Source organism: Bombina bombina, chromosome 7 (assembly GCF_027579735.1).
Source record: "Bombina bombina isolate aBomBom1 chromosome 7, aBomBom1.pri, whole genome shotgun sequence".
Taxonomy (NCBI): domain Eukaryota; kingdom Metazoa; phylum Chordata; class Amphibia; order Anura; family Bombinatoridae; genus Bombina; species Bombina bombina.
Genome location: NC_069505.1, coordinates 307,647,084 through 307,663,461, shown reverse-complemented (window position 1 = coordinate 307,663,461; position 16,378 = coordinate 307,647,084). Strand labels below are relative to the sequence as shown.

The window sequence follows — 16,378 nt, the reverse complement described above, 5'->3', positions numbered from 1 at the left end:
ACTGTCTCCTTATCTCAGATCTTATGACCGACTTGCATTTCAGGCAATTAGTGCTGACTTAAAGGGACACTGAACCCAAAATTTTTCTTTTGTGATTCAGATAGAGCATGAATTATTTTTTTTTAATTCAATTTTTCTTTTATTTAAATCCAGCAAAAAAACAGAAAGAAAAAAACATCACAATACAAACTCATGAAGAGAAGGGACATACTCAATAATTTTGTTCCCTTCTTATTTTTTGCACCACGCAGGGTCAAGACATTATAAATTGTACAATCACATTACATATACAGAAAAAGTATTATGACTTTATAATGTTTCCCGAAAAAAAACAATTTACATGCTGGACTTTAATTTTTCCTTTTCCCTTGGAAGGGGGAAAAGGTGAGGGATCAAACAAGCAACCAAAAATAAAGAACAAACAAAAAAAGGAAAGAAAAGAAGAAGAGAGAGAGAAAAAAAAAAAAAAAAAAAAAGGGCAACTTCCCCTCCCCCCCCCCCCCCCCCTTGCAACCTACCCGGTCTTGCACTTTCAGAAATCTTGATTCCATGTCTGGGGGAAAACATTTAATAGGGTCAATTCAGCAAAACTAATTGATTGCAAAAATGGGTGGAGAATCCGTTTTTGAAGGGGTCTTGCATAAGTTAAGATAGGGGGAGTCCATCTCCATAGAAAATTCTTAATCCTATTTTCTGTCGCATCTTTGAGATGATATGATTCAAAAACTATTTGTTCCTGAATACATTTAAAAATCAAAGACAGCCCTGGTGCATGCTTAGCCTTCCAATTTTTGAGCAAACAAGCTCTAACCAACAGTATAATGGTATTAAGGCTATTTATAGTACTGTTACTGATATCATTTTGGGCAGGCACTAAGAGCAGAACATCCTCCAAAGACAATCCTATTGAGACTTTATATAGTTTATTGAACCAGAAAATTATCTTGATCCATAACTGTCTCACTTTGGGACAAGACCAGAACATATGGCCTAGATCCGCTTTATTATTTGAACAACGTGGACACCTACTATCTGATATCACATAGAATCTAGATAATTTAAGCGGGGATAGATAAAAATTATTGATTAATTTCATGTGAGATTCCTTTATACCCATTGATACTTTACATTTAAGAAGAGAATTAAAGCTCTGTTTTATTTTTTTGTGGTCAGATGAAGGAATTAATGAAGACCAAGAGTTACAAATGTTATCTAAATATAGCAAGCCTTGTTTATTCAACATAATATCATATAACAGAGAAATCGAAGCATCTCCTGCCAAAAACTTTTTAATACATAGTTTAACATCTGACCATGCAATTGAGAAGGGAAAAAGCCAATTTTGTGAAGTGAAGAAATGACGAATTTGGAAGTATGCAAACAGATTCACTTTAGGCAACTCATATTTATTAAATAGAGACCCAGACGTCTGAATTTGATAATTTTCGTCTAATAACTGGTTCACAAAAACTAAACCTTTCTGTGCCCACTCTTTAAATACTTTCTGATACATCCCTGGTAAAAAACTGGGATTACCAACAATAGGTAAAAATTCAGAAAATGTAAAATCTATACCTAGATATTTACAAATCTTTTGCCACGCAATAATTATATTTTTAATTGTGAAAAGTCCACATACATTCTGAGGTAATTTATGTGCAGGAAAATGCAGAATGGCCTTCAAAGAGAATGGTGTAACCAAAAAAGTTTCCAGGTCTTCTGATGAAACAATATTCGTTCCAGCTAGCCAGTCTATCGCTATTTTACCCAATGCCACTAAATTGTATAATTTAAAGTTAGGGAGAGCCAGGCCAGCCGATTCAAATTTTTGCATAAGTCTAAGGAGGGATATACGGGGTTTCTTATTGTTCCATATGAATCTAGAAAACTGTGAATAAACCTTCTTTAGATCTTTATTTAAGATAAACAATGGGAGATTCTGAAGAGGGTAAAGAAGACGTGGAAATATAATAGTTTTTATTAAATTAATCTTAGCCGTGATAGACAACGGGAATACGGCCCATATCTGCAAATCCCTTTCAATTTTTTGAAACAGTGGCTCAAAATTCGCTTTATACCATTGAGTCGGATTTTTATGTAAAACTAACCCCAAGTACTTAATAGTATCCACCACCTTAAACGGTATATTAAGTATAGAGGAAGTGTTGCCTATGCACATTAAATCGCTTTTTTCTAGATTGATCCTATATCCTGAGAAAGAGCTAAAGTCGTCAAGAACTTGCAAAATATCCGGTATAGATTGTTGAAAATCAGCTAGAAAGATCAAAACATCATCAGCATAAAGTAGAGTTTTAAGTTTCTGAGAACCCATCTGAACTCCTATCAAGATATCCCTAAGACGTATTGCTAGTGGTTCAAGCGCAATATTAAATAATAACGGCGATAACGGGCAGCCCTGTCTAGTGCCACGCTGTAAAACTATCTTAGGAGACAATAATCCATTAATAAGTAGGAATGAAACTGGTTTTGAATATAATCTCGCTATAAATTGCGTGAACTTACCTTTAAACCCAAAATTATCTAAGGCCTTAAAAAGGTACTGCCATACAATTGAGTCAAATGCTTTGACTGCATCCAGTGATAAGATCGCTACATCACTCAATAGAGGTTTTTTACTATTTTGATCTATATTCCAAGCGTAATCAAGAAAGTTAATAAGCTTACGGATATTTTTTGTAGAGTTCCTAGCAACCATAAATCCTGTCTGATCAGGATGAATAATTTTATGAAGACAAGAGGAGAGCCTGGCAGACATAATGGCCATTAAAATCTTGTAATCTGAATTAAGCACCGAAATTGGCCTAGAAGAGGCAGGATCTTCTGGGTTTTTACCTTTCTTTAGGACTAGGGATATATTGGCAGCAGAAAAGAAGCTCGAAATCGTTTCATCCGACAATAGATAATAATTAAACAATTTTTCCAGCGTTGGCATAAGATCTTCACCAAGACATTTATAGAACTCTGCTGGCAGCCCATCCGGCCCTGCTGCTTTATTCAGTTTAAGATTATCTATCGCATTTCTCAGTTCGTCTATCGAAATAGGTGCATTGATTAACATTAAATCATCAGGATGTAGTTGGGGTATCTTTATCCTAGCCCAAAATCCCTCTTGATTGGACTCATTTGATTCTATTCTAGAATAAAGTTGCTGGTAGTAGGGAAAAAAGACCTCAGAAATTTCTCTAGATTCCGTAAAACGCACATTAGAAGTGCGGATAGCAAGAATCGTATTTTTTTTCTTCCTTATTTTAATTAACCTGGCAAGATGTTTAGCTGAACACCCATGAAAACCTTTAAAATGTAAACTAATTTTAGCTTCTTCCTCTAGCGTTTTTTTCTTTAAGAATAAGTCTCTTTCTCTTCTATTTTCCAAGTACTTCTTCCAGTTAACTGATGAACGATCTGAGCAATATCTTCTGAAAGAATTCCTTACTTTATTAGTAATCTGGACTTCCCAATCTCTATTCTGTTTCTTAACTAAACTTATATAAGCCTGGATTTCTCCTCTAATCACTGCTTTAAAGGCCTCCCAAAAAACTTCGGGTTTTTAAGCATAATTCATATTATAATAACAGTATTCCTGCCATATAGATTTCAACTTATTGATAAATTTCGGATTGGAGCATAGATATCTGGGGGAAAAAGAATCTAGATATAAAAGGCCTATTTTCAGTTATTGGGATGAATAAGGAAATAATCGCGTGATCAGATATTATAATGTCTCCCACTTCTGCTTCTAGTTTGTGAACCACAAGAGTTTCAGATATTAAGAAAAAATCTATTCGAGAAAATGTTCTATGTACTTTTGACTCGCATGAGAAGATCTGCATATCAGGATTCTTGATTCGCCATACATCAACCAATTTTAAAGTTTGGCAGAATTGCTTCAAAAATTTTGCATTTCTATTATATTGTATTCTATTTTTGCTGGAAAGCCTATCTAACGTAGGGCATAAGGTCGCATTAAAATCTCCTCCTAATATTATAACATCCGAAGTAAAGGGAATTAGTTTTGCTCTTATTTCCTCCCAAAATATTCTAGAAAATATGTTTGGAGCATAAATATTGCATAACACAAAATTCATGTTTTTGATTTGAATTTGCATCAGAATAAATCTAGCAGCTGGATAGAGCATGAATTTTTAAGCAACTTTCTAATTTACTCCTATTAACAACTTTTCTTTATTCTCTTGGTATCTTTATTTGAAATGCAAGAATCTGAGGCCTCGATTTGGAGTTCGGCGGTAGCCGTCAAAACCAGCGTTAGAGGCTCCTAACGCTGGTTTTGGCCGCCTGCTGGTATTTGGAGTCAGTGATTAAAGGGTCTAACGCTCACTTTTCAGCCGCGACTTTTCCATACCGCAGATCCCCCTACGCCATTTGCGTATCCTATATTTTCAATGGGATCTTTCTAACGCCGGTATTAAGAGTCGTTTCTGAAGTGAGCGTTAGAGCTCTAACGACAAAACTCCAGCCGCCTGAAAATAGCAGGAGTTAAGAGCTTTCTGGCTAACGCCGGTTCATAAAGCTCTTAACTACTGTACCCTAAAGTACACTAACACCCATAAACTACCTATGTACCCCTAAACCGAGCTCCCCCCACATCGCCGCCACTCGATTAAAATTTTTATCCCCTAATCTGCCGACCGCCACCTACGTTATACTTATGTACCCCTAATCTGCTGCCCCTAACCCCGCCGACCCCTGTATTACATTTATTAACCCCTAACCTGCCCCCCACAACGTCGCCGCCAGCTACTTAAAATAATTAACCCCTAATCTTCCGACCGCAAATCGCCGCCACCTACGTTATCCCTATGTACCCCTAATCTGCTGCCCTAACATCGCCGACCCCTATATTATATTTATTAACCCCTAATCTGCCCCCCTCAACGTCGCCGACACCTGCCTACATTTATTAACCCCTAATCTGCCGAGCGGACCTGAGCGCTACTATAATAAAGTTATGAACCCCTAACCCGCCTCACTAACCCTATCATAAATAGTATTAACCCCTAATCTGCCCTCCCTAACATCGCCGACACCTAACTTCAATTATTAACCCCTAATCTGCCGAGCGGAGCTCACCGCTATTCTAATAAATTGATTAACCCCTAAAGCTAAGTCTAACCCTAACACTAACACCCCCCTAAGTTAAATATAATTTTTATCTAACGAAATAAATTAACTCTTATTAAATAAATGATTCCTATTTAAAGCTAAATACTTACCTGTAAAATAAATCCTAATATAGCTACAATATAAATTATAATTATATTGTAGCTATTTTAGGATTAATATTTATTTTACAGGCAACTTTGTAATTATTTTAACCAGGTACAATAGCTATTAAATAGTTAAGAACTATTTAATAGTTACCTAGTTAAAATAATAACAAATTTACCTGTAAAATAAATCCTAACCTAAGATATAATTAAACCTAACACTACCCTATCAATAAAATAATTAAATAAACTACCTACAATTACCTACAATTAACCTAACACTACACTATCAATAAATTAATTAAACACAATTCCTACAAATAAATACAATTAAATAAACTAGCTAAAGTACAAAAAATAAAAAAGAACTAAGTTACAGAAAATAAAAAAATATTTACAAACATAAGAAAAATATTACAACAATTTTAAACTAATTACACCTACTCTAAGCCCCCTAATAAAATAACAAAGCCCCCCAAAATAAAAAATTCCCTACCCTATTCTAAATTAAAAAAGTTACAAGCTCTTTTACCTTACCAGCCCTGAACAGGGCCCTTTGCGGGGCATGCCCCAAGAATTTCAGCTCTTTTGCCTGTAAAAGAATAAATACAATACCCCCCCCCAACATTACAACCCACCACCCACATACCCCTAATCTAACCCAAACCCCCCTTAAATAAACCTAACACTAAGCCCCTGAAGATCTTCCTACCTTGTCTTCACCATCCAGGTATCACCGATCCGTCCTGGCTCCAACATCTTCATCCAACCCAAGCGGGGGTTGGCGATCCATAATCCGGTGCTGAAGAGGTCCAGAAGAGGCTCCAAAGTCTTCCTCCTATCCGGCAAGAAGAGGACATCCGGACCGGCAAACATCTTCTCCAAGCGGCATCTTCGATCTTCTTCCATCCGGTGCGGAGCGGGTCCATCTTGAAGCAGGCGACGCGGATCCATCCTCTTCTTCCGTTGTCTCCCGACTAATGACGGTTCCTTTAAGGGACATCATCCAAGATGGCGTCCCTCGAATTCCGATTGGCTGATAGGATTCTATCAGCCAATCGGAATTAAGGTAGGAATTTTCTGATTGGCTGATGGAATCAGCCAATCAGATTGAGCTCGCATTCTATTGGCTGATCGGAACAGCCAATAGAATGCGAGCTCAATCTGATTGGCTGATTGGATCGGCCAATCGGATTGAACTAGATTCTGATTGGCTGATTCCATCAGCCAATCAGAAAATTCCTACCTTAATTCCGATTGGCTGATAGAATCCTATCAGCCAATCGGAATTCGAGGGACGCCATCTTGGATGACGTCCCTTAAAGGAACAGTCATTCGTCGTTCAGTCGTCGGTCCGGATGGATGTTCCGCGCTGGAGGTCTTCAGGATCCTGCCGCTTCGCTCCGGATGGAAGACCATAGAAGATGCCGCCTGGATGATGACTTCAATCGGATGGAAGATCCTCTTCTGCCCCGCTTGGATGAAGACTTTGACCGGATCATGGACCTCTTCAGCCCCCGCTTGGGCTTGGATCAGGACATCGGAGGAGCTCTTCAGGACGGATCGGTGAACCTGGATGGTGAAGACAAGGTAGGAAGATCTTCAGGGGCTTAGTGTTAGGTTTATTTAAGGGGGGTTTGGGTTAGATTAGGGGTATGTGGGTGGTGGGTTGTAATGTTTGGGGGGGGTATTGTATTTATTCTTTTACAGGCAAAAGAGCTGAAATTCTTGGGGCATGCCCCGCAAAGGGCCCTGTTCAGGGCTGGTAAGGTAAAAGAGCTTGTAACTTTTTTAATTTAGAATAGGGTAGGGAATTTTTTATTTTGGGGGTCTTTGTTATTTTATTAGGGGGCTTAGAGTAGGTGTAATTAGTTTAAAATTGTTGTAATATTTTTCTTATGTTTGTAAATATTTTTTTATTTTTTGTAACTTAGTTCTTTTTTATTTTTGGTACTTTAGCTAGTTTATTTAATTGTATTTATTTGTAGGAATTGTGTTTAATTCATTTATTGATAGTGTAGTGTTAGGGTAATTGTAGGTAGTTTATTTAATTTTTTTATTGATAGGGTAGTGTTAGGTTTTATTATATCTTAGGTTAGGATTTATTTTACAGGTAAATTTGTTATTATTTTAACTAGGTAACTATTAAATAGTTCTTAACTATTTAATAGCTATTGTACCTGGTTAAAATAATTACAAAGTTGCCTGTAAAATAAATATTAATCCTAAAATAGCTACAATGTAATTATAATGTATATTGTAGCTATATTAGGATTTATTTTACAGGTAAGTATTTAGCTTTAAATAGGAATCATTTATTTAATAAGAGTTAATTAATTTCGTTAGATGTAAATTATATTTAAGTTATGGGGGTGTTAGTGTTAGGGTTAGACTTAGCGTTAGGGGTTAATCCATTTATTAGAATAGCGGTGAGCTCCGCTCGGCAGATTAGGGGTTAATAATTGAAGTTAGGTGTCGGCGATGTTGGGGAGGGCAGATTAGGGGTTAATACTATTTATGATAGGGTTAGTGAGGCGGATTAGGGGTTAATAACTTTATTATAGTAGCGCTCAGGTTCCGCTCGGCAGATTAGGGGTTAATAAGTGTAGGCAGGTGTCGGCAACGTTGTGGGGGGCAGATTAGGGGTTAATAAATATAATATAGGGGTCGGCGGTGTTAGGGGCAGCAGATTAGGGGTACATAGGGATAACGTAGGTTGCGGCGGTTTACGGAGCGGCAGATTAGGGGTTAAAAAAATATGCAGGGGTCAGCGATAGCGGGGGCGGCAGATTAGGGGTTAATAAGTGTAAGGTTAGGGGTGTTTAGACTCGGGGTACATGTTAGAGTGTTAGGTGCAGACGTAGGAAGTGTTTCCCCATAGGAAACAATTGGGCTGCGTTAGGAGCTGAACGCTGCTTTTTTGCAGGTGTTAGGTTTTTTTTCAGCTCAAACAGTCCCATTGTTTCCTATGGGAGAATCGTGCACGAGCACGTTTTTGAGGCCGGCCGCGTCCGTAAGCAACTCTGGTATCGAGAGTTGCATTTGCGGTAAAAATGCTCTACGCTCCTTTTTTGGAGCCTAACGCAGCATTTGTTTGAACTCTCGATACCAGAGTTAAATTTATGGTGCGGCCAGAAAAAAGCCCGCGGAGCGTTAACAGCCCTTTTACCGCCAAACTCCAAATCTAGGCCTAAGTTTAGATGCCAGCCCATTTTGGTGAACAACCTGGGTTGTCCTTGCTGATTGGTGGAAAAAATCCATCCACCGATCAAAAAGTGCTGTCCAGAGTTCTTAACCCAAAAAAGCTTAGATGGCTTTTATTTCAAATAAAGATAGCAAGAGAATGAAGAAAAATTGATAATAGGAGTAAATTAGAAAGTTGCTTAAAATTGCATGCTCTATCTGAATCACAAAAGAAAAAAATTGGGTTCAGTGTTCCTTTTAACTTCACGGTGATCACGTTATCTATATGAAACACATGAACTAACGCCCTCTAGCTGGGAAAAAGTGTCAAATGCATTCAGATAAGAGGCGGCGTTCAAGGGCTTAGAAATTAGCATATGAGCCTACCTAGGTTTAGCTTTCAACTAAGAATAACAGGAGAACAAATCAAATTTGATGATAAACGTAAATTAGAAAGTTGTTTAAAATTACATGCCCTACCTGAATCATGAAAGTTTAATTTGGACTTTACTATCCCTTTAATACAAAACTCACATGTCACATAATGTGCATTTGTAACAGTTGTGATGGGCTTTATCTGCACAGAAACCTTTAGTCACCCTCAGATTCATTACACGTTACATTTTATTTCTATCAAACACTCACCTTCAGCTGTTAAAGTGCCATAAAAGATGTTGAGATCTGTTCATATCCTAAAAGAGCTAATTTAAAAATTGCTGGCAAGTATTTTAAAATCATTTTTAAAAATAAGCAAAATTATTTACATAGCCATGCTGTCTGGAGTAGTCTTATGCACCCCCTTATCAGTGTTTAGCATCAGAAACACGGGCATTGTATTTCAACTGAGTGTGGGGGGGGGTTAAGGTTAATGGTGAGGCACTGCAGTATAAATTTGCAGGTAAAGTAATTAAAGTACATATTATGTTTTGTCTCCATCCCAACTTGTTTTATGTCTCTTTAATGCCTTGCAGGGCCGAGCTGTGCAGACTGCGCTGTCCTTGGAAGAGGGTCTCTCTCTAGTGGTTCCCATACCAAATATACACGTTGTAGACTTCAAAAACGAAGCCAACTTGGTGCACGTATCAGGTGCTCTCCGTACTGCCAAGGTCTGTGGGAAGTGCATGCTGCACAGTTATCATGGAGCTGTGGTCTGCAGCCCTAGATACTGGTGTATAACTGTGTCTGTCAGATAGTGAGGGGTCTCTATGGTCTGCAGCCCCCAGCTACTGGGTATTTATCTGTGTCAGATAGTGAGGGGGTCTCTATGGTCTGCAGCCCCCAGCTACTGGGTGTTTATCTGTGTCAGATAGTGAGGGGGGTCTCTATGGCCAGCAGCCCCCAGCTACTGGGTATTAATCTTTGTCAGATAGTGAGGGGGATCTCTATGGTCTGCAGCCCTCAGCTACTGGTTATTTATCTGTGTCAGATAGTGAGGGGGGTCTCTATAGTCTGCAGCCCCCAGCTACTGGGTATTTCTGTGTCGGATAGTGGGGGGTATCTGTAGCCTGCAGCCCTCAGCTACTGGGTACTTATCTGTGTCAGGTAGTGAGGGGGTCTCTATGATCTGCAACACCCAGCTACTGAGAACTTATCTGTGTCAGATAGTGAGGGGAGAATCTCTGGTCTGCAGCCCTCCGCTACTGGGTACTTATCTGTGTCAGGTCATGAAAGGGGTCTCTATAGTCTGCAGCCCAAGCTTCCTGGATATTTATCTGTGTCAGATAGTGAGGGGAGTCCCTATGGTCTGCAGCCCCCATCAACTGGGTATTTATCTGTCAGATAGTGAGGGGGGGCTCTGTGGTCTGTTTCCGCAAGCTACTGAGCTACTGGGTATTTATCTGTGTCAGATAGTGGGGTTATCATTGGTCTGCAGCCCTGACATTCTATAGGGTTTATATTAACTGTATTCTTTTTTTTATGCAGCCGCTGTATGACCCAAACTATGGGATTTCAATCCATTGCGTGAAGCTTAAACGCCAGGTTGAGATGTACCAGTGGGTGGAATATGAAGATTCCAAGTAAGTGTTTTATACAGAGCTTGATGAAGCTGCATTTGCACTAACTGATGTTCCTGTATGTTTCATGTGCCAGTAGCTTGCGATGCCCAGCTTAGGTTTACATGATGAGAGATTTGAGGCGTATATACGTCTTAGTATGTTCTTCAGAGCATCACGTGTGGTAACTAAAATGCATAACAACCTGCACGTAACTGGCTCCTCAAAAAATGTGGATCTGTATAATGTATCACAGCAGTTACCACACGCAGTGTACGTATAGTGACAAATAACAATATAAACAGAGACCGTAGTGTACTGTCCGAAACACTCGCCAGCTCTGTGTGTGGGTAGGTGATGCTGCTTATCAAGCAAACACACTATCCGCTGCAGCATGGGGAAATTGACTATATAGACACCACACAGTGGAGCAAGCAACAAGCAGCTGAATAAATCAAAAGAATATACGTTGCTGTACTCAAAAAAATGCCAAAGATCTTACGCGCTTTGCACCTGTTACTGCCGTTTACACAGAGATGATGCAGTGGCGCCACACTTGCTGCTGATATATTGTTGTTAAACACTGAGAGCTCTGTTTAAAAAGGAATCTCCATCTGCAAGCAAAACTTTGTTGTAGTAGGCTATTTAGCATCTTTATATGAGACATGCATAAGGCTTTCCTAAGGAAACGGTAACATGTAATATGGATAGACTTGATTAGCCTTTTGGTTCTCATCTACCATCAAATTCTATGTTTCTATGGTACCATACTAATGTAGCAGATGTTAACTAATTATTTGTAGCTTCAAATATCTGGTAGATCTATCCAATAATTCTATAGTGGATCATAGTAGTTTATTTCATTACTACTAGGCTATGTAATTTGAGTAGGGTTGTCCACATATATTTAGGTTACTTAACAGCTACAAGTGTTTATATGAAAATAAAGTGATTGATATACAAATAACACACAACAAATTGAGTTGAACACAACAAGAAGTTATTATACAATTTATAATGACACTGTGAGAACTCAATGTTTAACATATTCATTGTCATTTTAAAAAAAGTTATATTTTAATATTTAGTTTGTCACTTTTTGTGTGTCAATGCCAGAGTGCTATAAGTGTATTATTGTCTCTCTTTTTCAAGCTGATACCATTAATACACAGCACCACTCCCAATATATACATAAATACTGAGGACTAATGAATATGTCAATGTGTGGCATATGTGGGTATGCACCACTTTAAATCATAGGGAATCTGCATATATGTCAGAGACCTTACGTAGTGCCTTTGTGTATATTGTGGTTGTTGTTTTATAGCTGATACCTCTGTCTCCCTATAAAGAAGGAGCTCTGAATGTGTGTAGTTGCAGGGTCTATGTAGGGCTGAGTTATACAGAGCGCTGACCGTGGGGAGGAATGCATACATTTTGAGAATCTTTTTTTGCCAATAGGGAATATGAAGAAAACGGTGAAGTGAAGAAGGAGACCAGATACACTTACAGTAAGTAGCCCACTCACTTGGCGGGTGGGACGGATAATTCATCCATAAATACCCCCAACTTCTAGATGCACAACATGTGACAGTAGGGAGCAGTCAGACACTGCCTGATGTTTGATCTTTTCCTGTCCTTTCCTCAGACACTGAATGGAAATCGGAGGTGGTGAGCAGCCGACACTTTGACAGAGAGATTGCACATCGCAACCCCAGGTTGGTCAGTTATTATTTTCTGCAGCTTGTGATGCTTTATTGTGGGCAAATGCAGTTATGGGAACAGATGCTGCTGGCCGCTCGCTCACAGGTGCACATGTGTGTAATCTACAGACACTCTAATGTGCACACACAAAAAGTAATAGTGTTATACCTGGTGATATGTTACATTAGTTAAAGGGGTGTATACTGTCAGCCTTCACTGCTTATGTGCATATTATTTGCTTATTCTACCTGCTTGACTAGGTTCCATTACTGTCTTAGATACATTTGAATGTTTTTATAATGGTACACATACAATATTATTTTGTACATGCAATGTTTCTGAATTAGAGGGAAGATTAGTTGTAATGTATCATGCTAACATCTGATATTACACTAACAAGTCTGATATTACTTCCGACATGTGATAGTACACGAACGTGATAATACTAACATATGTGATCTTACACTAACGTCATATTACTTCTAATATATGTGATATTACACTAACATGTCTGATATTACTTCTAACACTTGATCTTACTTCTAATATATATGATATTACACTAACATGTTTAATATTACTTCTAACATATGTGATATTACACTAACGTGTAAATACTCCTAATGTATGTGATATTACTTCTAACATGTGATGCTACGTCTAACGTAATATTAGTGATCTTACTTCTAACATTTGTGATATTGCTTCTAACGTGTGACATTACACTAACGTGATATTACTTCTAACATGTCTGATATTACACTAACAGATATGGTATTACTCTACCATGTGTGATATTACTGCTAACGTGTGATATTACTCTACCATGTGTGATATTACTGCTAACGTGTGATATTACTCTACCATGTGTGATATTACTCTACCATGTGTGATATTACTGCTAACAAATCTGGTATTACTCTACCATGTGTGATATTATCTGGTATGAGAGTGACTGTTTCTTTAGAGCTTTAATATGCTTAAGTATATTGAATAAACCACTGACGATACACTTAAGAATTTGTAAGAAAACAAAATAAGTTAATTGCCCACAATACATGTGGTGCAGATTTGCAAACAGTTTATTCCTCGTAAAACAACTTTCAACAAGTCAGACAACGGTTGTCATGGTGACTGATAAATATTTATACTGATGCAACCAAAACCTGCTGACTTGTGTGTGTGTGACTGAAGCATCAGCTTTATTTGTAACAGTCATGTTAAACAAAACCTGTACATTCTCTAAGCAACAGAGACACAGAGAAACAATACACATGGTTACCTGTATACCTCCTGAGTAACAGACACACAAAGTAACAATACACCTGATTACCTGTTTACCTCCTGAGTAACAGACACCAGAGTAACAATACACATGGTTACCTGTATACCTCCTGAGCAACAGACACAGAGACTAACAATACACATGGTTACCTGTATACCTCCTGAGTAACAGACACACAGAGTAACAATACACATAGTTACCTATATACCTCCTGAGTAACAGACACGTAGACTAACACTACACATGGTTACCTGTATACCTCCTAAGTAACTGACACAGAGACTAACATTACACATGATTACCTGTATACCTCCTAACAGACATGGAGACTAACCATACACATGATTACCTGTATACCTCCTAACAGACATGGAGACTAACAATACACATGATTACCTGTAAACCTCCTGAGTAACAGACACGCAGAGAAACAATACACATGATTACCTGTAAACCTCCTGAGTAATAGACTCGCAGAGTAACAATACACATGATTACCTGTAAACCTCCTGAGTAACACACGCAGAGAAACAATACACATGATTACCTGTATACCTCCTGAGTAACAGACACGCAGAGTAACAATACACATGGTTACCTGTATACCTCCTGGGTAACAGACACGCAGAGAAACAATACACATGGTTACCTGTATACCTCATGAGTAAACGACACAGAGAGAAACAATACACATGATTACCTGTATACCTCCTAACAGACATGGAGACTAACCATGCACATGATTACCTGTTTATCTCCTGAGTAACAGACACGAAGACTAACAAAACACATGATTGCCTGTATTCGTCCTGAGTAACAGAAAATCAGGGTAACAATACCCATGGTTACCTGTATACTTCCTGAATAACAGACACGCAGAGAAACAATACACATAGCCTCTAAGTAACAGACATGCAGAGTAACAATACCTATGGTTACCTGTATACCTGTGCTGAGCTAACACACAGATTTAAAGAAAGTAGCATTTGTTTAGAGGTATGTAAAAGCAGAAAGAGGGCGCCTCATAGTGAAATCCGTCTCATACAGTATATAACAGTTGTAAATGTGCTTACCAGATGTATAGGCACCATACTGTGACCGGTGCAATGGAGCAGGCTAGCACTCAACAGTAGCTAGTACACTGAACGGGATCTCCCTGGTAGGTTTCTCCCTGTAGTCCTGCAGTGCACGGCTCCCAATAATGATATAAAAGGGTTATCCATATCAACCCGTGGGGAAAAGGAATAAAAGTAGGAGGACAACTTCCAGTAGATTAAAAAAGTGAAAAACGCTTTATTGTTACAAAGCAACGTGTTTCTCGATCAAACACTGGTCGTTTCTTCAGGCAATAAAAAGCGAATACAAAATCATTACAAAGGGTAAAATTATATACACTTGTGATCGATAAAAACGGAAGTTGTCACTTATACAAAAGACCAATAGAAATTGAACATGCAGACTCAAACCTAAAAGCAAGAAATCATAGAGTGAACGTTGTAACAGGTGCTGCTTATTGTATGAATATACTTCTGACTTAAAGGTTCTATTTTAAATGATTCTAAAAATGTAGAATCACAGAGTCTCGCATTATAATCAATGCATGTATCAATAAATTGTCTATGTCTAAAAGATATCACGTAATAAAAAATGCAAAACAAATTTGTAATAGTTGTCCACAAAGGGTTAAAGGGACACTGAACCCAATTTTATTCTTTTGTTATTCAGATAGAGCATGACATTTTAAGCAACTTTCTAATTTACTGCTATTATCAAATTTTCTTTATTCTCTTGGTATCTTTATTTGAAATGCAAGAATGTAAGTTTAGATGCCGGCCCATTTTTGGTGAACAACCTTGGTTGGCATTGCTGATTGGTGGATAAATTAATCCACCAATAAAAAAGTGCTGTCCAGAGTACTGAACCAAGAAAAAAGCTTAGATGCCTTCTTTTTTCAAATAAAGATAGCAATAAATAAAGATAGCAAGAGAACCAAGAAAAATTGATAATAGGAGTAAATTAGAAAGTTGCTTAAAATTGCATGCTATATCTGAATCATGAAAGAAAAAATTTGGGTTCAGTGTCCCTTTAATTGATCCTTCAAAGACGATCACATCATCAACCCAAAAGGAAAGGGTTAATATTAAAATCCTTGCAGAGGATAAATGATGTTGGTTAGTGAGAATTTATTACATGTGTTATTTGCTGAGTGAGATGTTGGTGAGGATAATCCTCATGTCGTAATTAAAGTATAAAACATTAGTGACTGTTTCAATATTGAAATGGCCTAGAAAATTCTAATCCGCATGGATATTTCACTTGTTTGTAAATAGACTAATATGTAATTAATATACAAAGGTACAAAATGATATACCAATATCCCTGATCATATTTATATTGGTCAAAAACATGATGTATGATTTTAAAAACTTTAAGTGTGTATGTATAAATTTTACAGTTAAAGTGCAGAAACAGTTTATGTTAAGTGTGTATGTATAAACACTCTAAAGGGCTTAATCATTTATGATGGGTATGTGTAGCCAGATTGTAACTAACTGTAGTATTCTACAAAGCAAATTAGATGAAAATTGCGTGATTTGTATAGAGAATATATAAACAAATTGATGATACCTGTGTAGAAGCATAGTAAACTATAGAGTGGTGTTACACACATACACCACAAGTTTCAATCTTCACTATATATGGGCTAACAAGAAGTCTGATATATTTGCCCACTAATTTTTGATTGGGCTTATAATAAATTTTTATACAAATTAATTATAGTTATTAAATTATTATTATGCTATTATGTTATTTGCTTTGTAGAATACTACAGTTAGTTACAATCTGGCTACACATACCCATCATAAATGATTAAGCCCATTCTAGTGTTTATGTTACATTTAAAGTGCAGAAATCAGTTACTGTGCACATTAACTAGGCTGATCAGTTAAACTGCAGAAAAATTG

At 37.6% G+C, this 16,378-nt stretch overlaps 1 protein-coding gene across 1 annotated transcript in view; it reads left to right on the top strand.

Moving 5' to 3' along the window:
- Nucleotides 1-16,378, top strand: part of TMEM43 (transmembrane protein 43) — a 71,505-nt gene that overhangs the window by 14,270 nt on the left and 40,857 nt on the right. Inside the window, exons 3-6 of the mRNA XM_053720922.1 lie at nt 9,401-9,535; nt 10,353-10,447; nt 11,885-11,934; nt 12,072-12,141. Coding sequence (XP_053576897.1) covers nt 9,401-9,535; nt 10,353-10,447; nt 11,885-11,934; nt 12,072-12,141 — 350 coding nt within the window. The remainder of the gene's footprint in view (nt 1-9,400; nt 9,536-10,352; nt 10,448-11,884; nt 11,935-12,071; nt 12,142-16,378) is intronic.